This window comes from Triturus cristatus, chromosome 4_1 (genome assembly GCF_964204655.1).
Source record: "Triturus cristatus chromosome 4_1, aTriCri1.1, whole genome shotgun sequence".
Lineage (NCBI taxonomy): Eukaryota > Metazoa > Chordata > Amphibia > Caudata > Salamandridae > Triturus > Triturus cristatus.
The window spans coordinates 379522490-379544170 of NC_140585.1; the positions used below are offsets into that span (position 1 = coordinate 379522490).

The 21681-nt window shown below is 47.0% G+C and overlaps 1 protein-coding gene across 1 annotated transcript in view; it reads left to right on the forward strand.

The window, feature by feature from the left end:
• Positions 1-21681, forward strand: part of SMC1B (structural maintenance of chromosomes 1B) — a 2533210-nt gene that overhangs the window by 918407 nt on the left and 1593122 nt on the right. The window contains exon 9 of the mRNA XM_085652431.1: positions 18722-18929. Within this exon, the coding sequence (XP_085508557.1) occupies positions 18722-18929 (208 nt within the window). The remainder of the gene's footprint in view (positions 1-18721; positions 18930-21681) is intronic.

The window sequence follows — 21681 nt, forward strand, 5'->3', positions numbered from 1 at the left end:
GGCTTATCCTCCCAAGCAGCGAGTCCGGGATATTCGGGCTATGATACGGATGTTTCAGCCTTTATCCCGGATTTCGGTGAGAATGACCCTGAGGGTTCTGAGCCTCATGGCCTCCTGCATTCTGCTGGTAGATAATGCCAGATGGCATATGCAGGCTCTGCGGGGAGACCTGAAGTTCCAGTGAGCGCAGCATCCGGGGCATCTTTCCGATGTTGTCCAGATCTCAGAGGGGACTGCACATCAATTGAAGTGGTGGCTCACGAACCAGGATTGGGTCAGCAGCAGATCACTCTAACTTCTCCAACAGGAGTTCAAAGTGGTGACAGATGCGTCACTCCTGGGATGGGGTTGCCATATGGGAGAGGCGGAGATCAGGGGTCTATGGTCTCCGGCGGAGTTCTGGCTCCACATCAACCTTCTGGAGCTTCGGGCGATTGGTCTTACACTCAAAGCATTCCATCCCTCTGTCCGAGGAAGAGTAGTGCAGGTGTTCACGGACCACCGCCATGTGGTACTACAACAAACAAGGCGGGGTGGGGTCTTGGACCCTATGTCAAGAGGCTCTCCGCCTCTGGGCATGGCTGGAACATCAGGGCATATCCCTGGTGGTTCAACACCTGGCAGGTTCGCTGAACACCAGGGCGGACAAACTCATCCGCAGGTGCATGATGGTTCACGAATGGCATCTTCACTCAGAGGAGGTGCAAGGTCTCTTTCAACAGTGGGGAGAGTCTTGGTTAGAACTATTCGCCACCGAAGAGAACGTGCAATGTCAGCAATTCTGGCACTCGCTTGGCAACGGTTTTCATCGCGAGTGGAGTTACGGTCTTCTATACGCCTTTCCGCCTATACCACTTCTGCCCAGAGTGCTGAAGAAGATCAGAAGCGACCGGGCCCAAGTCATTCTTGTGGCTCCGGATTGGGCACCAAGAGTCTGATATCCCGAGCTATTACACATGGCCATCGATCCTCCGATCCGACTGCCTCTTTGGGAGGATCTTCTGTCACATCAGCAGGGGACGGTCCTCCACCCGAACCTGCCCAGCCTCCACCTCCGTGCGTGGAGATTGAATGGCGCCAGTTGACAGCTTTCGACCTTCCTCCCGCAGTCTGTGATGTTATCTTGGGAGCCAGGCATCCCTCCACTAAGACGGTATACGCCTGCAGCTGGAACAAATTTGTGGCATGGTGCACAGCAAAGGCTGTGGATCCCCTTTCCGCCCCTCTTTCTGAGGTTCTCATGTTCCTCCTTTCTTTGGCCCAGCAGGGCACTCTCAAGGGCTACCTCTCGGCCATTTCAGCCTTTCTTAGGCTTCCTGATCAGCCTTCTCTTTTCAGGTCCCTAGTTGTAAATTGCTTCCTTAAGGGCATTACTCATCTTTTTCCTCCTGTTCCCTTCGTAATGCCCCAGTGGGACTTGAACTTGGTTCTTATGTGCGCTCCCTTTGAGCCGCTACATAACTATCCTCTCGGGCTTCTGACTTTAAAACCTGCCTTTCTGGTGGCCATCACCTCTGCGCGCAGGGTGAGTGAGCCTCAAGTTCTTTTTTCTAAACCTCCTTTTCTGGCTGTTCATCCGGGCAAGGTTGTCCTTCAAACTCGTCCTTCCTTCCTTCCCAAAGTGGTTACTTCTTTCCACATTGGACATACCGTCACTTTGCCTACCTTCTTTCCACCTCTGCATCCTTCTAAGAAGGAAAAGAGGCTCCACCGACCGGATCCAAAACTTGCGCTTTTATTTTTTTTGGATCGCACAAAGCAGTTCCGGGTGGATGACCAGCTACGTGGGCGACAAAAAAGGTCGGGCTGTGCACAAACGGACCGTTTCTTGATGGGTCGTTTTGTGTATCAAAGCTTGCTATTCCTTGGCAAAGAAGGAGCCTCCAGTGGGGTTACGCGCCCATTCCACCATGGCGACGGCAGCTGCCACTGCTTTGGGACCTGAGTCCACCTCAATGACATCTGTCAGGCAGCTACATGGGCATCGCTGCACACATTCACAAAACACTACTGAGTGGACAGCCAAGTCTGGAGAGACGGCTTCTTTGGCCGTTCTGTTCTCCTGGACTTTCTGGTGTGAACTTGGTTCGCAGACCCACCTCCAGGGTTGGTATTGCTGGGGTATCTATTCACCAGGTAAGGAATCTATAACTAATTGTCTCTTTCAGATGAACAAGTTACTTACCTTTGGTAACAATATATTTGTAAGAGACATAGATTAGTTATAGATTCCTTATCGCCCCGCCCATCTTCCCCATTCTGTGTGCTGATTTTTAGGGTTAAGGACTTCCTTTCAGGGCCCTAGTTTTGTGCACCAGTGGTCAGTGTCTTGCATGGCTCTGCGCTTCTGGCCTGGAAAGTCGTGTACAGAACTGACGTCAGCGCGCGAGGGCTGCGTCTAAGTAGCTACCGCAATGTCATCCCGACTACCACGATGCCAACGACGAACGCAGAGCCGACCGACGCCACCTTTCAACGCGCAGGGGTACTGCTGACGAAAAACTTTCCGGATCCAGTCTGATGCCAGGGGTAATTCACAAGGTAAGGAATCTATAACTAATCTATGTCTCTTACAGATATATTGTTACCGAAGGACAGTAACTTGTTCTTTGGGGGTTATTTTGTGATCCTAGACTTCAAGTAATTCATGTAGAGGGACTTAAAAACCATGCAGCATGCTTTAAACATGGATCTCTGTACAACTGGCAGCCACTGAAGGTCCCTCAATGCCTGGGAGATGTGACAAAGCAAGGTACATATCAGCCAAGCAGCCTGCTTTTAAATTAGCTGGAGCCTGCGCAGGAGAATTTTAGGAAGGCCCAGATAGATTGAGTTAGCATAATCTGATCTAGACATAACTAGAGCTATGATTATTTGAATCAAAGCCTCCTTAGTAAGGATTTTTTAAAATCTTTTTTATGTGACATAGCTGGAAGAAGCAAGAAAAAGTCACGACTCCTACCTGCTGCTTAAAGGAAAGTTCCACATCTATTATGACTCCCAAGTTTTTTACAGCTTTTTTGGGTGTGGGGGTGTGAGAAGTTGGCCTGATATGTAGTGCTCACTATTCTAGTGATCACTGTGTATCATTCCAAACAACCCTTATTGATGATTGGTTGTAAGTCAACCTTTTAGACTAGCTATCCGAGTAGCGTGGATACGAGCAGTCTTAGGCTAAACTCTAGAGGGCGTGTTAAGCCAGCTGTTTACCATCACATGCCTTGAACACCAAGTGAAAGGACACCACACAAGTTGTTATGAAAATAAAGGATATTTATTTATAACAAGACTACCCTGGCTCTTTATGAGTCAGGGAGCTAAGCACAATACAAAACTCTTAGGAAAATACTTCTGGTTGCACAATTTACACAAATGCCCGAGGGCACGAAACCATTACACTGCAAGTGGAAGGGGTGAAGTTAGAAAGTCTAAAGTTACTGATTGCGGAGTGATCCGATCAGTGGGACTAAACGGGAAAGGAACTGGACACTTGTAAAGCGAACCTGCGATGGAGCACCGAAATGCTCGAGTTACCTAGCCCAGAGGCTGCGACTGTGGAAGGTTCGGCAAGATGTCGGAAGTTCTCGTTGTAGTCTCAGGAGCCTGAAAGAAGAGTTGCTGGCAGGCGACCAGTGTCGATGTTCAGCGAGATCCAAGCCTGGATCGGTGATGAAGGAAACCTGAAAGCAGAGGGGACTCAGTTCTCAACCGCTAGCCAGCGATCGGGTGGGCACCAGGAGGGTACCGGCTGAAGTCACCTCGACCAGGTGAGTGGATGACGTCGGACTCGGCTGTTCCTCGGACCAGGAGGCGCGGCGGCGACCAGGATGGAGGGCGAGCTGTCCCACGCAGGTGTCTGCTGTCGATGAGGCTGGGCCCAGGAATGGGGCAGCGGATCTTGGCAGTGTCAACCCACGCGGTGGAGTCAAGATGGCGTCTGGAGTGGACCAGGAGGGTCCGAGGTACTCCTCTGTTGAAGGGGAGCAAGGGCCAGTCTGGAGCAACCAGACCAGTGATGAAACAAACGTGGTGCGTCGTGAGGAGGGCCACAAGCCGGTCGGCAAGTGGTCGACAACGCGGTGAACAGCAAGGAGCGGAAGGGCCCCCACGCAGATCTCGTGGATGCTGGGGAGGCGGACTTCGGTGCTGGAGCTGCTCAGGGTTAGGGCTTCTCAAACCCTAGGTGCACTCACTCGAGGATCCCTCGGTGGGCGTGCTAGATAAGCGTCGTGCAGGTTCTGAAGATGGCCGGTCCCGCAGGTCTCGTCACACCTACGGCTCTCAGCTGGGCTGATGAGGTAGGTAAAAAGGTCAGAGATGGCAGGGAACTCGGGTCTCGTCGAGCTGGGCAGTCTTGATCCGTAGGAGAGACTTACAGCAAACCGCAAGCGCTTAGGTGGTGCCTGCTGGTGCAGGGTGGCTACTCCTTAGCCACAAGGGAGAGTCTTCAGAAATAGTCAAGAGTTCCTTTCGTGGAAAGTAGTTCAAGATTCAGAATTATCCAATTTGGGAAGGGGACTCGCTCCTACCTTTATTCTAAGAAAAAGGGGCTGGCCCGTGACTAGGTTCTACCTATGGGTGGAGCCAGGAGGGGGGTGGTTACACCCCTATCCTTTGTCCGGCTTCGCCCCAGCTCAGGGGCTGGTGTGCCCCCGAAACTGGTTTGAGCCGGGCTATGCACAGTGAGCACCGGGGTGCCACTGGCAATCACCTTCCTTTCAGCCCTGCCTACCTGGGATACACAAACCCTGTCTGGGATGGTGCCAACACCGCCCTCGACAGGAAACCCTTTGTCCAAGCTCCCCTCGCTGGAAGGTCTCCCAGCAGCAGGAGGTCAGACTTGTGTCTGGTGGCAGCATCCATTTTGTGATGCTGAGGCTTGAGTCAACTTTAACCGGGGTTCAAGGTTACTTCCATGTCGTGCCCCTCTAAAAGGGGGGAATGCTAACCCCATCGCCAGAACCGGCGAGGGGTTCGTATTCCGATTCGTATGACACCTTACTCGACATGTGTAGGTGATGCGATGCCAAAGTTAGCAAATAACCGCGAGGATTATACTGCATTTAAAAGTAGTTGGCCCGCGTCACCATGGAACGGCTATTAGGACTTGGTTCCGCAAGCCGTCGACGGGCTCAGCTCGCGCCAGAGCACCGTCCCACATGATTCCCTGCACTCTGCCTTCAGGATTGATAAGGCCTGCCATAGGAGTGACTGATAGGAATCCATGTGTCCATTTTAGGGTTAGGTGTAGGAATACTACACCTACAGCAACGGGTGATTACACCACGTTGCCCCAGCTGTCGTGCAGCCAGTTGTGTCAGATTTGGGCGGCCATTCCAGGGGTGGCATAATACATGCTGCAGCCCCTGGTAGGCCCTTGGTACACCGATGCCCTGGATACCTGTGGTATGCTGAGACAGGGACTGACAAGGCGGCCCAGTTCCAATTGGTGGATGCACCTAATGTACATGTGTTTAATTTCGAGAGAGAACAGCTAGGCTGTGGGTCTGATTGGCAGGCCCACAGCCGGGGAAAGTCATAAACCAATGAAGCAAAAGCAAAAAATCTGGGTGATCATAGGATTGCAGACCCTACTCTCCTACAGGGGGGAGAGCCCATCTCGCTAGGCCAGAACGATGGGGATCACCTTACTTTGTGTGAGAATTGTCTGTTTTATCAGGGTTCAACTTCAGATGATTGCAGTTCATTCAATCTCGGATGAACAGCATAGTATCATGAAACTAGTGGCGAGATGAAGGGCTATCATTAATCGTAAATAATAGTTGCATGTCGTCAGCATAATTGAAAATGTTGATTTCCTTATTTTTGAGGGCATTAATCAGGGGGCAAATATAAATGTTAAAAAGATGGGGAGACAGCGAAGAGCCTTGAGGAACCCCACAATTAAGTTGCATCTCTGTAGACGAGTAAGGAGAAAACCTGACTGCTTGAGGTCTATCCCTCAAGAAGGAGAGAAGCCAGTTCAATGCTGAGTCTCAGAAGCCTGCGGCCCTAATCCGGTCGGCCAGAATAATATGGTTGACCGTATCAAAGGCCGCAGACAGGTCCAATAACACCAAGACTTGGGTGTTGCCACTATCTACCTCTTTACACATCTCATCAACAACAGACAGGATCATTGATTCTGTAGAGTGTGCTTGTCGAAATCCTGCTTGTGCAGGATCCAAGAAGCCTGACTCTTCAATGAATAGACATAGATTGGAGCAATAATCGCTTTTTTAGAGGACCTAGGGACCACCCCTAAATTGACAGATTGATTAAGAAATGACAGTATACGGTTAGGCAACTAAGTACATGCTTCTTTCAGGGGCAGATGTCAGTTGGTGACCCAGACTTTACCTTTGTCAGTAGGAGTGCTAGGTCCTCTTGCGTTAAGTTGGGGAAGCAGGTCAGCGTTTGACTATTCACGACATCCGCGGATATATTATTAAGTGGTGGACAGGGATTAATACTGTTCATAATGGCCTTAATCTTATTTACAAAAAAAGGCATTCAGAGAATCGCACAAATCTTGAGTGGGTAAAACCGGCAGAGTAACTCGGTCTGGGTTAGCAAGATCCGAGACAATCTTGAAAATCTCTTTAGATTTATTAGAGGCATTCATGGTTCTGCCTGTAAAAAAGCTTACTTTAGTTTGCCGCAAAATATTTTTTTAATTTCTAAGGTGTTGAGTGTACTCTATTTACAGGTCTGGCATGGATCTAAACCGCCATTTCCTTTCTGCTTGCTGGAGGTTCAGTTTGGCAATTTTCAGGTCATCCGAGAGCCATTTATTGGCCTCATGGCGCCTAGGTGCTCTAGTTCAACTGAGGGGTGCATGATCATTACTGGCCACTGTCAGCCAGCTCGTAATGTCATGCACATAGGCTTCTATATCTTCCTTCGGATCGGGAGGAGAGTTACAGAAGGCTGTGAGGTTAGCCCGAGCCCAATTCCTTGAACAAATAGTGGGTCCGATAAGGGACTTATTCATTTTAGGCAGAGAAACTACAAAAGACATCACATGAGGATCGGACCATCCACATGGGGCTATACTCAAATTCCTCATAGGGAATTTTGTGGTATATATGTAGTTATAGATTCCTTACCACCCCACACATCCTCCCCGTTCTACGAACTGCCTTCTAGGGATAGGGACTCCCTTCCAGGGCCCCAGTTATGTGCACCAATGGTTAGTGTCTTGCATGGCTCTGCGCTTCTGGCGTGGAAAGTCGTGTCAGAACTGACGGCAGCGCACAGAGGCGGCGTCTAAGTAGACACTGCGACGTCATCTCGGCGACCACGACGCCGACGACGGACGCGTAGTCAACCGACACCACCTACCGATGTGCAGTGGTACGGCTACAGAAAAATTCTGCGGATCCAGGCTGACTCCTGGGGGGAATTCTAATGGTAAAGGTAAGGAATCTCTTACTACATATGTCTCTTACAGATGCATTGTTACCGAAGATAAGTAACTTGTTCTACATACAAAGAACTTTCTTTTGATAATTATTGTCAGCCGTCCCAACCAAGGGAGATCAAAGTTCCCTGAGAGTCGAATAAGTGATCTCCATAGGCAAGCCAGCTCCGCTAAGTCATGTAGCACTGTACTGCTCTTTATAGCGGTGCCAGATTAAACCAATGTCCTATGTAGTTTTCGATTCACAGATACCAGGATCACACCTTGTATTCCCTTTGGATTCTGAAGCTCCTGTCTTTAACTATGGTGTCAATCACGATGAAAGATTTTACCAAATGGGGAGTATTGAGCATCATTACCTGTGTCTTCTATTTGCTCATGGCATTTGGGTCTAGTTAACCTTCAACAGGGTTTCTAATAGTGAAAATAAATTGTGTGCATAAAGATTTAGTGGTGATCTGTGAAAGATACACGGCCAAGTAGGGAAATTTACAGACTAGGATGCTTGTGTGCCTTTTGTAGAGCAACGGTAATGGAAATACGTGCATGCAAACGTAAAAAAATTAGAACTAATGTCTGTAGTCAGAGCAGGACACAGAGAAAAGTAGAAGCACAAATTAAACATTTGTTATTTTACTTGCCAAATAGTGGTACCAAACAGGTTATTAATCTTTCTGTTGAGCAGTACAATATGAGTGAATGAATGAAATGGGATTTATAAAGCGCGTTGGCTACCCGGAGGCCTCCCAGCGCTGCGGACAGAGGACAAACAAAGAGCACAGCAAAGGAAGAGCTAGAACAACCAGGTTTTTAAGAGCTTGCGGAAAGATAGAAGGTTAGATTCATTCCGCAAAAAGAGAGGGAGAGCATTCCAGCCCATGGCGCCGTTATATGCAAAGGACCGGCCCCCACATCTGGACCTCCTTATTCTAGGTTGACAAGCGAGGAGGGATACAGACGACCGGAGGTCTCTATTCGGTTGATGGGGAGTGATCAGAGGCTGGAGAATGGGAGGGCTACTCTTCCAAAATTTTTTATGGACCATACACATAGCTTTAAACTGGATCCTTTCCCTGATAGGCAGCCAATGCAAAGTTTTAAGAGCTTGTTTGGCTGAGTGCCAACGGGGAATTTGAAGCAGTCTATGAGCGGCGGAGTTCTGAATGACTTGAAGCTTATCAGTGGTGTACTGCGGAGCTCCTAGATATAATGCATTCCCGTAGTCCAGGCGAGAAAGGATTAGAGCTTGAACCACGATCCTTCTAGCATTAAAAGGAAGAAGGGGCAGAATCTTAGAGAGCATCCTTATTATCCTGAAGCAAACTGCTGAAAGTTTCGCTGCTTGGTGACTAAAGCTAAGGGAGTGGTCAATCCAAATACCTAGGCTCTTAATTTGCTCTTTGGGAGCTGGAGCCAGACCAAGGCAATCCGGCCAAAGAAATGAAGGTTGAAAACAGGAGAATTACCCAGGAGCATCAGCTCCGTTTTGTCCCCATTCAGCTTCAGGCATGAATGTTCCATCCATTTAAAGACCTCCTCTAAGCAGGTGCTTAGAGAGCCAGGAGGCCCTTTACAATGGTTAATTGCCACCACAAGTTGGGTGTCATCTGCATAGGAAACTATTTTTATGCCAAACGACTGCACAATCTCTGCCAGAGGTTGCAAATACACATTAAAAAGCGTAGGACTAAGGGCCGAGCCCTGAGGGACTCCACAATTAAGGGAGAGCTCCTTGGAGACCACATTTCCCTCAAAGACCCTGAACGAGCGGCCACTGAGGAATGACTGAAACCATTGTATTGCCATACCTGAGACTCCCATATTCTTGAGTCTGAGAAGCAGGGTAGCATGGTTAACAATGTCAAAGGCGGCACTGAGGTCAAGAAGGATAATGGCCGCCGTGCCACCCTGATCAATAATCATTTTTGTTTCTTCTAACACTGCAAGAAGAGCAGTTTCCGTACCCAGTTGGGGGCGAAACCCCGTCTGAGATGGGTGGAGCAGGTTATGGGTTTCCAAAAAGGTTACCAAAATATTATTTGCGTGTTTCTCTAAAATCTTGCTCACCCAAGGGAGAAGAGAAATGGGGCGGTAGTTGGCAAAATTATCCTGGTCCAGATTGGTTTTTTTTACAAGGGCTTTGGCCATAGCGCATTTCCATGCTGCCGGGACTATTCCTAAGGAGATGGAGGAGTTCACCATATCCAAAATAAGCGGCCGAACAATGTCGGCAACTAAGGTAAGAACCTGAGGGGGGGCAGGGTCCATCGGGGAACCTAATTTTATATGTTCCATAATTTAATCCAACATGGAAAGATTGAGGAGAGGAATTTGGGCTAGTGAAAACAGGGGTCCAGCGGACAACCCAGCGGAGGCTTGAATGAATACTTTTATTTGATTTCATTAAAAAAACCATAAAAGGGTGGAAAACCGCCATGAATAAAACTTACAAGGATATACATTATAATTATTTTTGTAAAAAATATAAAAGGTTAACTTGTAAGCAGAACTTTCGAATGGTTTCAAAACCAGATGTTCTAGTACTGGATGAGTTGGTTAACAAGTTCTGCATTGGCCAGGTCTCTTGCCGCATTTTTTAAAAAGTTTATGGCTCTGCAGGACATAGGAATAGATGAGCCCGTAAGGCAGTGAATCACAGCTGCTCTACAAGTTCTTATTTGTTCCTTCCTAAAGAGCTCCCGAAGGCCTTTTTGCGCGTTTCTGCCAAAGCAGGGCAGATGCATAGTAGGTGCAGTAAGGATTTATCCCAGGCTCCACACAGGCGGTATTCCTTTGATTGCCATACGTATTTCCATTTTGGAGTTAAGTCTTTTGATGGATATGACCCAAGCCTTAATAAAGTGAAGAAGCGTTTTTTCTGGTACGAAAAGTGATCTAGCAGGTAGGATTGGGGTTGCCCTCTGGTATGACTGGATCACAGCCCAGGCGTGTTTGTTTTTTGCGAAGGCGGTTTTGTCTAGTAATATGGAATGTCCTTTCATGGCTTTGTTGACCAATAATTTAAAAGCGAAGTAGGTGGGAGCTGTAAGCCATTCCTCCTCTAACTTCAGAGCTGAGAGGGAGGCCTTCAAAGCTTCGAAGATTGAATTTTTGAAGCTGGCTTGCTTTTCGATCTCTGCCCAACAATGATGTGCGAGTGTTTTCCTCTGCATCCCGCATCCTCCAATAATACTTGACTAATGTGCCTTGTTTGTCAGGTATCTGGTTTTTTAGACCATACTCAAGTCGAATTTGGGCTTGCAGAATGTGGCGGGGGATTGCAAACAACTTCTTAAAAAGGATTGATTGTTCCGGGTTCAGGCCTATAGCATCCTTACCGTTCAGGATTTCTGTACCATATGAGATAGAAGGCAGGAATTTTGCTGCTATAACCTTTAATAGGTGCCCAATGGAGCCACCTGCAAGTTTGTTTTTTAAAATTTTGAAGGCAAACTGCAGCTGTTTGGATTTCGTATGACCTTGGGACAGGTGAATCTTGAAGGTGAGTTTGCGATCAATTTGGAAGCCAAGGTATTTGTATGAATCCACCTCGGTCAAAGGTCGCTTGTCCAAAGTCCAAGTAAATTTGCGGTCGGCTTTATGATGTTTATTAAAGCGCATCACCATTGTTTTTTTTGGGGGGGGGGGGGTTGATGGTCAATTGGACCGAGGTGGTATAGGCTCCGAGTTCTGTGATTAATCGTTGCAAGCCAATTGGCGTTTGCGCCAATAAGAGGATGTCGTCCGCGTATTGAAGGCTGGATGTGGATGTTGTGCCAAGTTTCGGAGGGTCACATTGGATTGACCGAAGGTGCTCATCCAGGTCAGCGGTGTAAATGTTAAAAAGGCACTGTGCCAACACACACCCTTGTTTTAGCCCGTTGAGTGTGTGGATCTTCTTGGTAATGCTGAGTCCATCTCCTTTCCTAATCTGGACCCACGTCTGGGAGTACAGATTAATTATGGCCTCCAGCAACTTAGCTGGGACACCCCAGTTGCGCATTTTTACCCATAGCTTGGCTCTTGAAACCTTGTCAAAGGCCGCTTTGAGGTCGATGAAACATACGTAGAGTGGCCTTGATTTTCTAAGAGCTTGATTGGCCATGAGTGTTACTGCGGAAATGTTTGTCAGGGTGCCCATCCCAACCCTAAATCCGGTTTGCGTTGGGGGAATAAGGTTTTTTCGCGCCACCCAGTCCTCTAAATCTACCAACAAGTTTGAAGCGTAGATTTTAGCCTCCACATCAATTAAAGCGATCAATCTGTAATTTGCAGGATCGGAACGAGAACCCGATTTATATATTGGGCTTAGAATACTTCCCCTCCAAGAGTCAGGGATCATGTTGAAAGTTAGAATGTTCGAGAAAAGAGGAGACAAATGATCTGCCCAGAATGGTGGGTTGTGCAGAAACAAGGCATTTGGGAGGCTGTTAGGCCCAGGGGCACCCTCAGTTTTTTTATTTTCAGTACAGTTCTTTGAGGATCCGTGGGGGAAAGTCGTTTTTTGTTAGCTCTCTAACGGTAGCTCCGTTGCTAAGTTGGAAACCGCAAGCAGTAATGCCTGGGGGAGAGATTTCGTTATATAGTAATTCGATGTGGGCTCTCCATGTATCCTCCGTGATGTCCGAGTTGTAGTGTCGGTTCCTGCCATTTGTTAACTGGTTGATGATTTCCCAGAAAAGCTTGGAGTCTCTATGTTTGCAAGAGTGATGGAGTTTCGCCCAGAGATGTTCCTGGAATACTTTCTTGGTCACCATAATGTCTCTTTTAAGGTCTTTTCTGGCTTTGGAAATTAAAAGCAATTGGTCTTTGGTAGAAGGTGAACCCTGTGTTCTTAGTTTTCGTAGGTTTTTGTTCAGTTGTTTTTGGATTCTGAGGCTTTTGGTGAACCATGCTGCCCCCAACAGTTTACCTAGTTTTTTGCCAGTAGCCGGTTTAGACCATTTTTGATTTAATTCAATGGTGAATGACTCCCAGGCCCAAATGCTGGATGGTTCGAATTTGGATTTCTCCAAAATGCTGATGCATGTTTCCATAAAGTCACTTATATTATCCTTTTTCCAAATGAGGCGTTTGAGATTATAACAATGGAGTTCTTGAGGCTTTGCGTTAGTAAGAATTGGATTTGTGTTATTTCTTAGGAGTGTGAAGGATTGCGGTTGATGGTCACTCTCTGCTCTGTCCAGGATTTGAAAGTTTTTAATCTGGGGAGCGAGATTATGATCTATGAAAGAATAGTCAATGATAGAGGCTGACTTTTGAGTGACCCGTGTGTATGCCGCTGGGGTGTCAGTTGGGCTGTGCCCATTAAGCATTCGCAGTTAAAGTTCGTACAGATGAACTGCGCATCGCTTGCCGAGAGTGTCATGTCGGGTTTTAGCCTGAGTGTGCCGCCTGGTACCATTTGTTTCTTGCAATAAAGACATGTTAAAGTCCCCTGACAAAATGTTGTTAGCGTCGGGCTAAGCAAGTTTTAGGGTGGCAAGTGAGGCTAATAAGTGGTCAATGCTTGCCCGTTTTTGTTTGGACGCAGGATGAATGTAAATATTAATGATCAATAGACTGTTGGAAGACGGATTGTCAAGTTTGACGCATAACAGCCAGGGGGAATCGAGGTCTATGGCGACGGCGAGGCCAGAAATATCAGTCGAGATGAAGATGGAGAGGCCCCCTTTTGCTCTCCCCTGATTAGTCCCCTTTATGGCCAGATTCTGAAATTCCTTATAACCTAATAGAGGAGTAGATTTTATTAGCCAGGTTTCTTGGAAGTGGAGTATTTTATACTGTATAATAAACTCCATGAAATCAGGATGTTCTAATTTCATCCCGAGGTCAAACACGTTCCAGGAGCAAATTTGGTAGCCTTAGAATGAATTTGTGGTAACTTGTGGATTTTTTCATGCCCCGGCTTGGAAAATTACAGGCTTGTTAGAGTGCCGGGGTCCAATGGGCTGACTGACTTCAGGATGAACAAAGGTGATTGTGATTGTCCTGGCCTTGGAATCAATGCCTGAGAGGGGGCTTCGATTATACGGGCCTTTGGCACCTTTTAACAGGCCCGCTGGATGTTTAGGCATGTGCAATGGACTGGGATAACATGGGGAGGTCGATCTTTTTTAACTCAATGCCCCATTTTTCGAATGTAACCCTCTGCTGCCAGATTTGCTCAGTGACGAGAGAGTCGGTGAACGTGGCGGTGGTTGATTCTTGGAGTTCCTCTGAATGCTGATTCTGATAGAACCCTATACTTTCAATGTCCCTGGAGTTAATGTGGCTCAAAGTGGGCAGTGCCTTGAATAACTTCAACAGAACACTTCTGTTAAGGAAGTCATGGTTGCCCCTTAAGACATAGTGAGGGATGAAGACCAATTTTTTATTATTTGGGAAGATCTCAAACTGAGGCGAGCATTCAAAGCCATGTTCCATTTTGGCTACTCCCTCTGTAAGCCCTGGAGGCGTCAACGGCAAATGCGGAGAGACATTAGTATTGTCTTGGAGTTTTATTAGCCTTTATGTTTGTGGTGACGTTGCGTCCCAGACTTGACTTATCAGTTTTTTTTTCAATTTTTCCGAAATTACGACAGTCTTTCCAGGCGTTATCCTTTAGCATGTTTTCCTCACTGCGGCACATTGTAGTTGGGTAGTGCGGTTCAGTCCGAGACTAAAATACAGAATTTGCTGTTTGTTTAAACGAGGTGTTAAGATGTTGCTTCTCTTTCTTAGTTGGTGGTCTAAATAAACTGTATAGATTATCTGGCAACGTTTGTTTAATTTTAGTATAATTTGGACTGCTGAGTGTAGCGACGGAGTCAAGTGGGGCAATTAAGGATTCCTTGTTGCTTGTTGCTTCCAAAATATTTGGGACCTCATCATTGATGTTATGTTTCCTTCCCTCTTCTGGTTGGACAGTAAATACGTTCATTAAATGACTTGGTTGTTTTTCTCGCTTTTCTAAGACGTTTTTTCTCCCGCTTGATTAGTGGCTTTGTTGGTATAATCGGCCTTCCAAGAGATTGATCATTATTATCGGAAATTTGAGAGGCCGAAGTATTAGGATTTTCATGGGTGTTTGCGGCCCAAGATGCAAATGTATTTTCTAAGATTGACGTTGAAGATGGGCCCGTGCTGCCGATAAGTTGTCCTTCCGTGGGCCTAGGGTGTGCCATATCCTTTACCCATGGGTCCTCGTGAACTTTCCCTGCCTTGGGAGAATTATTTAAAAGGTGCCCTAAAGGTCTGTCAGTAAGATTGGAACCGCAGCAAGTTTGTCGATAATTTGAGTGCAGTGGCAGTGGCGCAATTGGTAAGTGGTCTCTTGGTCTCGCTGCACCTTCACAATCATCTCGTTGAAGCTATGTATTTTTTGTTCAATCCCCTGGACGTAAGTAGCTAGAATGTTTAAAAGATCTACTTGAGTGTCAAGCTTATCAGAGTGGAGGGTCATAGCTTTGCTGATTGTGTCTAAGGTGTTGAGAAAGAGTGGCCAGACAAAAGATGTTGGGGAACAGCTGGTTTCTTCAATGGGAACCTGAGCATGATGTTCCATGTTACTGGTAGAGGCTGGAAGCCGATCGCTCTGACACTGGCTTCTAGGTGGCATACGAGACCGGTCCCTTGTTCTTGTGCCCTTGGATTAAGAGAGTGGCAGAGCAGGGGTGGATCTGTATGTATTGAACTGAAAGAACGACTCCTCCAGTGGTTCGAATTGGCTAGGGTATTGATGTTTATTTTGTACAGCTTCTTGCTGGTACGACGGTTGTACGGGCCTGTCTCTGCTGTTTGTGTTGAGATTGGTCGGCTTGTTCGCCTCGAGGTGGCAAACACATGATAACATGATCAGGTTGCCAAGTGGACTCCTATTATTTGCGGTCAATTGGAGATTGATGGCGCCATCATTGAGGCTTTTGAGGTCTTGAGAGCCTAATAAGAATAAGGGTGAGAGTGGGGACTACAAGCAGGGGGGTTCCAGGAGAGGCTTAGACGACTGAAAGTGGTGATGAATTTGTGCCTTAATTACCACAGGTGTTGGCTTTAGGTGCAGATTCGAGGAGTGAAGTGCATTAGAAGAAAGAGTTTGGAGGCTTGGGACTACGGTAGTTGTTTTGGATATGGCAACCCAGCCGTTCCTGTCATCCTTGCTCCTTATGGTTGTTCCATCCCATGAGGGACCCGTGAGGGCCTCACTGGTGGAAACTGTGGTAGATTGAGTTAATTTATTACAATTCGGAGTCTTGGGGTCATTGTAGTGTTGATTTTCCGAGGTAGGTTTGATGGCGATTTTTAAGAAGTCGGTGATCAGGGCCCGTTTGCTGCTGTTTTGGCCTGAGTGGGACCTTATTTGGGTCATACAAGAAGCCATGGTGCCTCTTTTCCACTTGGCGTCCGAGGCTGGTGCTATTTGTTTACTCGGAATCACTTTTGACTCAATGCTTCACTCAAATTGGGTTGCACTGGCAGAGGCTATACGGAGTTTCGAGGATGCAGGCTCGCACAAGAAGTCTGTATCTCTACCACATGGTGGATCCCATCCGGACGATGGCCTGCTGAGAAGGGCTGTGGTGAGTACCATGGGTTCCTCCTTAGCTTTGTGCTTTGATTTAGATGGAGGCGCTCATCTAGTTTTTCCTGAACGCATCTCCGGCTGCTAGGTTGTAATATTTAGTGCTTGATGCTTTACTTTATTTTACTGCTTTACTTTGCGTTGTGCTTTTCCTTGCCTCGCCTTGTGCTGCCCTGCTTGCTTTGCTTAGCCTTACTTTGCAGTTCCTTCAGGCTTGTTGCGAGCCACAAATCTGGTCTCTTTAAGGTCCACCAGGCGGTGTAATCAAGCAAAACAACATACAATCAGGCGGTCAGGCAGTTAGACAGTGAGGACAGTAAGGACAGTTTGAATGCCCTGAGATTGAGCTTGCAATGTAACGGAATAGGGTTGTAATTAAGTCGTGATGCTGTTGGTTCTGCTATTTCTACTGTTTTCCTCACGTTTTTAATTATAATTTAAATTTTCCGGCTCAGTTTGATGCTTTGGTGATGGATGGGTGCAAAAATGCAGGAAGACTACCAGAGCCGTTCACAGCCGCGGGGTAAAAAGCGTAAAAGGGGAGGGAAGCAAGGAGGAGAGGGATGCAGAGTGGGGAGCGGGGAAGCAAGTCTAACTCCGCTCGACCCAACCCTACCGGTTTTTACGCTGTTGCTCCACTCTGCTCTGCGACTCTTACTCGACTCTCTGTGCCTCCGGTCGCCAGTTCCTCGCCAGATCCCCACCTCAGGTTGTTCAGGTGGTTCAGGGCTGCTAGCTTGCTACGAGCGGTGAGAATAGCCTCCACTGAGTGGATCGCGCACGACAGCGCAAACAACAGGGGGGTGTTGTAGAGCAGTCCTTTTGGTATGCACAGCGTAGTGGACGACGAGTGAGCCGCTCTTAAATTCGATCCCGCCTTGCAAAGGGCTGCAGAGGATTGCGCCCGCTCATACCCCTTACTACCTCGCGTTCACTTCACTTCAGACGGGAGGCGGGGAAGCGAGACGCAGTCCACAGCTCACAGTTCACGGTTTTGTCAGCCCCCCCAGACCCCTGGATTGTCGCCTGAACTCCTGTACTCCTGTTAAGACTGGGGTTGGGGGCTGAAGCTGCTTCGGGTCCCTCCGCTTCGCGCTCTCCTCGCTAATCCTGCTGCCGCTGCGGTATGCCGGAAGACACGGAAAACTTGAATGAATATAAGGTAAGTAGATACACGATCAGGTAGGATAAATTTTAAGTACGTACTTAGAAATCCTATCTGGCTCCAGCATCTTGGAATGTTCTACTTGATTCATTATGTAACAGGAGCCCACCAGACTTAAAACCGCTGCAAACGAATTAATTGGTGGACTTGTCTGTTCAGCAATAAACAGGCACACAATAAAATGTGCTGCAGTGGAAATTACGTGAACCTCACTGCTTGCAGTTCATTAAGCAAGTTTTAGATATGAAGATATGTCTGTGTGCTTTGCAGCTGGGGTGGGAGGGGCGGCTAAACCCTGTCCCCATAGCCAACCGTGCATCACCTTCAATGTGTGCATCCAGCCTTGTAACCCTCCACACACAATTATCAAAAACAGCAATACATACCTACTTTCGTTCAATGTTTCAGAATGATGTGCAGGTGTCACAGTTTTTTTTTGTTATCCCATTATTTGATTATTATGCCCAATGTTCATAATTTCCAAATACTTGCTTTAGTGTTCACGCCAGTCGGGACTGGTGCACTTTGAAGTTCTCACTCATACAAACTGTAGTAGGGTAATAGGCATCATCCCATGAATGTCCCTAACTTGCCACAATTACTGTTCTCTAAGGCTGCCTTTTACCAATGGGGAGTACTAGGAATCATGTCGTTAGTGACCAAACGTTGTTAAGAATTGCATTAAGTGTACCAGAATCAGGATGTTACCAGTAACAAGCCAAATGTATCATACTGTAAATGGCCACAAGCTGCCAAGAATAACCACCTTTCCGTGATGGTCAGTATCTTACCAGGGTGGGCACAGAGCACTCATACATACTCCTCACATAAGTACGCACACCGGCATGCACACACATATACACAGTATATAGACTTTCTCTCTTTGCACATACATTCCTCTGGTTCTTTGGGTCCCCTTTCGTCTGCCTGGGGACCTATTCTGAAGTGCTACTTCATGGTTGTTCCACCCTGGAGTAAAGAAGGGTGAGCAGAAGGACCTCTGTAAGGATAGACAACAACACCTCTGGTTGTCAGTGGGTGGGATAGGAACTAGGAGGAGTTTGCGGACAAGTGGGGTGCCTGATGGAGTGGGAATGATATATGGGTGCGCTAGAGCAGCTGGAAGAAGGGGTGATGGGTCCATTAGGCGGCCGTAGGCATTTTGGGTGTGGGAGCATACGAGGGTACCTCAGTCAGCCTGCTGACAAATCAGGAAAAGGGCAAGCGTGTGTAAATGATTAGTTACTTGCACATCTAATGGCAGTGTCGATAGGATGGGGGGGGGGGGGGGTATACTGTAAACGTTTAATTAAATAAACTCCATTGCCCTGACCAATAAACTGCAGTTTTTTTTATGTCAAAGGAAAATAGTTGAATTCAGTAAATCAGTGTATTTTCATGTATTAGTGCAACATAGTCATTAAAGGTAACTGTAATCTAGGTTGTTATGTATAGTGGTGTATTGTTATATATGTCTGTCTTATGTATGAAATGTGATTCAGCTTCTAAAAGGTCAAACATGCACAATATTTTAAAATGTACATTATTTGTTTATTTTGGCTTTACTAATAAGTTATAATTTAGAAGAGCACCGACAGCAGGAAGAAATCCTGTGTGGTGAAATTGAAAATGGGAAGAGACGAATGGTCGAAGTGAATGAAGAACTGAACAGCATTATGAACGATCTACAAAGTGCAAGAATTGATTACCATGAAGGCAGTCGCCAGAAGATGAAAGCAGAGATACTTGAAAGCCTTAAAAGGATGTTTCCTGAGTTGGTGGTAATTAAAAACATTAATTTATTTTATGGATGTTTTTTTCATAATCTACATTCTTTAAGGTATTTTTGATATCCTCAAGTAAAAACAAAATTCTGATAGAGACTTCTTACTTCAAATTCCTCTGCATGTAAATTTTCCCAGCCACGAGATTGGATTTGGAAACTTTTGCTAGCAATTCCCTTGGTTTTAAGCCGTGTCAGGACGGTTTGTGGTATCTTGGATGCAAACATGATTGCGTATTGTGCGAGTGTTGCACGTAGATGAATCGGCGAACTCTGCAAGAAGTTGAAGAAACATTTCTAGTCTAAGTCAAGGGTGCAGATGCCCTTTCACTGTGGAGGCCGCTTTCATGACCACTCAACGTCCAAGTAATAGAGTTCGGTAGTTAAAAGAAGTAAAAAAAAAAAAATCCCCCAAAAATCTTAGCGTGGGTCTCCATCATCCTGCCATTCCCGCCACTCAAAGATGCACATTACCCTGGGTAGCTCAAGGGCGAAAAGTGATTCCCCCACTTCAAAATCAATTACAGAGCTGATGCCGATGGGCCCTCATCTCCCAGGCCACAACAGGTCTGTGAGCTGGAGAAGGCCTTAGATATTATCTTTGGTGCCTCACTGCTACCCTTTTGTGCCCCTTTAGCCCCAAGGATCCGATGTGACCTCCAGTCGTGTGGCTGCTGTCAGATGTATCCCCAATGTCACTTGGTCTCGATTCAAGGCCAGCCCCCTACTCTGGACCTGGCACAACGTCTGACTGCGCCTTAGGCACCCCAAGTGAAGACACCAGTCTGAGCCCTGGCGCTAGTACCAACATCACTGACACCGGAAGCAAAGCAGATAGTTCTGTCAGACTCTGAAACACAACCGAGACTATACCAGTATGCCCATTCGGACCCAAAAACATATGCTTGTTACCATGATGATGATAATGTTGATGGCAATAATGATGACATTCACCCATTTGATGATGCAAACCTTTTTTTAACGATTTACAGAAGGCTAGTGGTTCAGACACCTCGCTGGAGGAGTCTGCCTCCTCCGCTACAGATATCAGAAGATCAGAGGTGCTAGACCCTCACCCTTCAAGGACAGAAGTTAAGACAGTCTTATTTACGGAGGTCCTCAACCTGGTAGAAACCAGCCAAGAACGCCTACTGCCTTAATGAGGCCCTTACTGATGTGCTGGTGGGCTCCTGGGCAAAGCCAGGATCTTGTCCCCCAGTGACTAAGTAAGTAGCAGGGTGACACAGGCCCACTCCCGGGGATCCTGATTTCCTGCTTGAGCACCCCCAGTCTGGAGTGCTGGTGTCAACAAGCCGCTTTTACCCCAAACTATTCCCCACTACTCACCCTGTTAGAGACTTGAAATGGATGGAGACATAGGCAAAACTGGTGTTCTCCTCTACCAGTCTTGTCCTCCAAAACATCAACCCTAGCTGCATTGTGGGAAAGAGTGCCAGCAGTCCCAGAAGATATAAGCCCTACCCTCCAGTGCAGAATTAGAGATGGCCAAGATGCAGCGAAATACTCTATTTGCTAGGGCTTGGACAGAACTGACTGTAGGGCAGTTGAGACCAGCGTGGTGCTTTGGTGCCATGCCTGGATTCGATCTACAAGTTTTTTTCAGATGTCCAGAAGTCTTACTTAGATATGCCCTTCAATGACTCTAGGCTGTTAGTAATGAATGCAGACTAAGATTTGAAGAGATTTAGAGAGAGCAAAACCACTGCTTTCTTCGTAGACCTAGCTCCACCTGCTCGACATACTCCTCAACAGCATTTCCCCTTCTAAGGTTTTGATGGGAATACTAAAATAGGCAATATCAATACGAGCCTCAACAACCCTCTGCTCCCCCTCCCCAGCTGTCGCAAAACTGTTTTAGATCATTCTCTGCAGCTCACTATTGCCTGATGGGAGGCTGTATCTCCTTTTACCTTCTATGTGAGTAGAGGAACATCACATCTGACCAATGGGTGCTTCAGATCGTGTGAACAGTTATTTCCTACTCTTCCTGTCCCATCTCCCGTACATGCCACCCACACCGAACACCTCCTAAAAGACCACTTGTCCATACTTCGTGGAGAAGTTCAAACTCTCTTGGCCAAGGGAACCATACAAAGGGTGCTGGCATTAGAGATCAGGATTGCCTGTTATTCCTGTTACTTTCTGGTGCTGAAAAAGGACGGCGGTCTCCATCCTATCCTCGATCTGCGCTCTTTGGACTTCTTCCTCTAGAAGGACAAGTAGGAAAATGCCACAAATTCTGTATGTTCTAGACCTAGGAGATTGGATGTTGGCATTGGGTTTGAAGGATACCTTATTTCACTTCCTCATCATGCAGTCCCACAAAAGCTACCTGCAGTTTCAGTTAATTAAGGACTACTTTCAGTTCACCATGCTCCCCGTTGGCCTTACCAGTGAATCTTGAGTCTTCACAAAGGTTGATGCGAGGGGGTTTCAGCTCATCTGCGGAGGTAAGGAATACCAGTCTTCCCATACCTCGACGACTGGCTATTGAAGCCAGAATCACCTCAAGCAGTCATAAGCCACCTCCAGACAACGTCCAACCTCTTGACGTTGAGATCTTTCAGTTTGCAGAAGTCATGCCTGACTCCTTCACAATGGCTTGCCTTCATTGGAGCCATCCTAGATACAGTGCTTTTTCGTCTTCCCTCCTTCTCAATAAGTCCATAACATTTGGACTATGATCCTGATATTTTAAATTCTTGACCTGGGTCTCAGAGCGGCTCTGA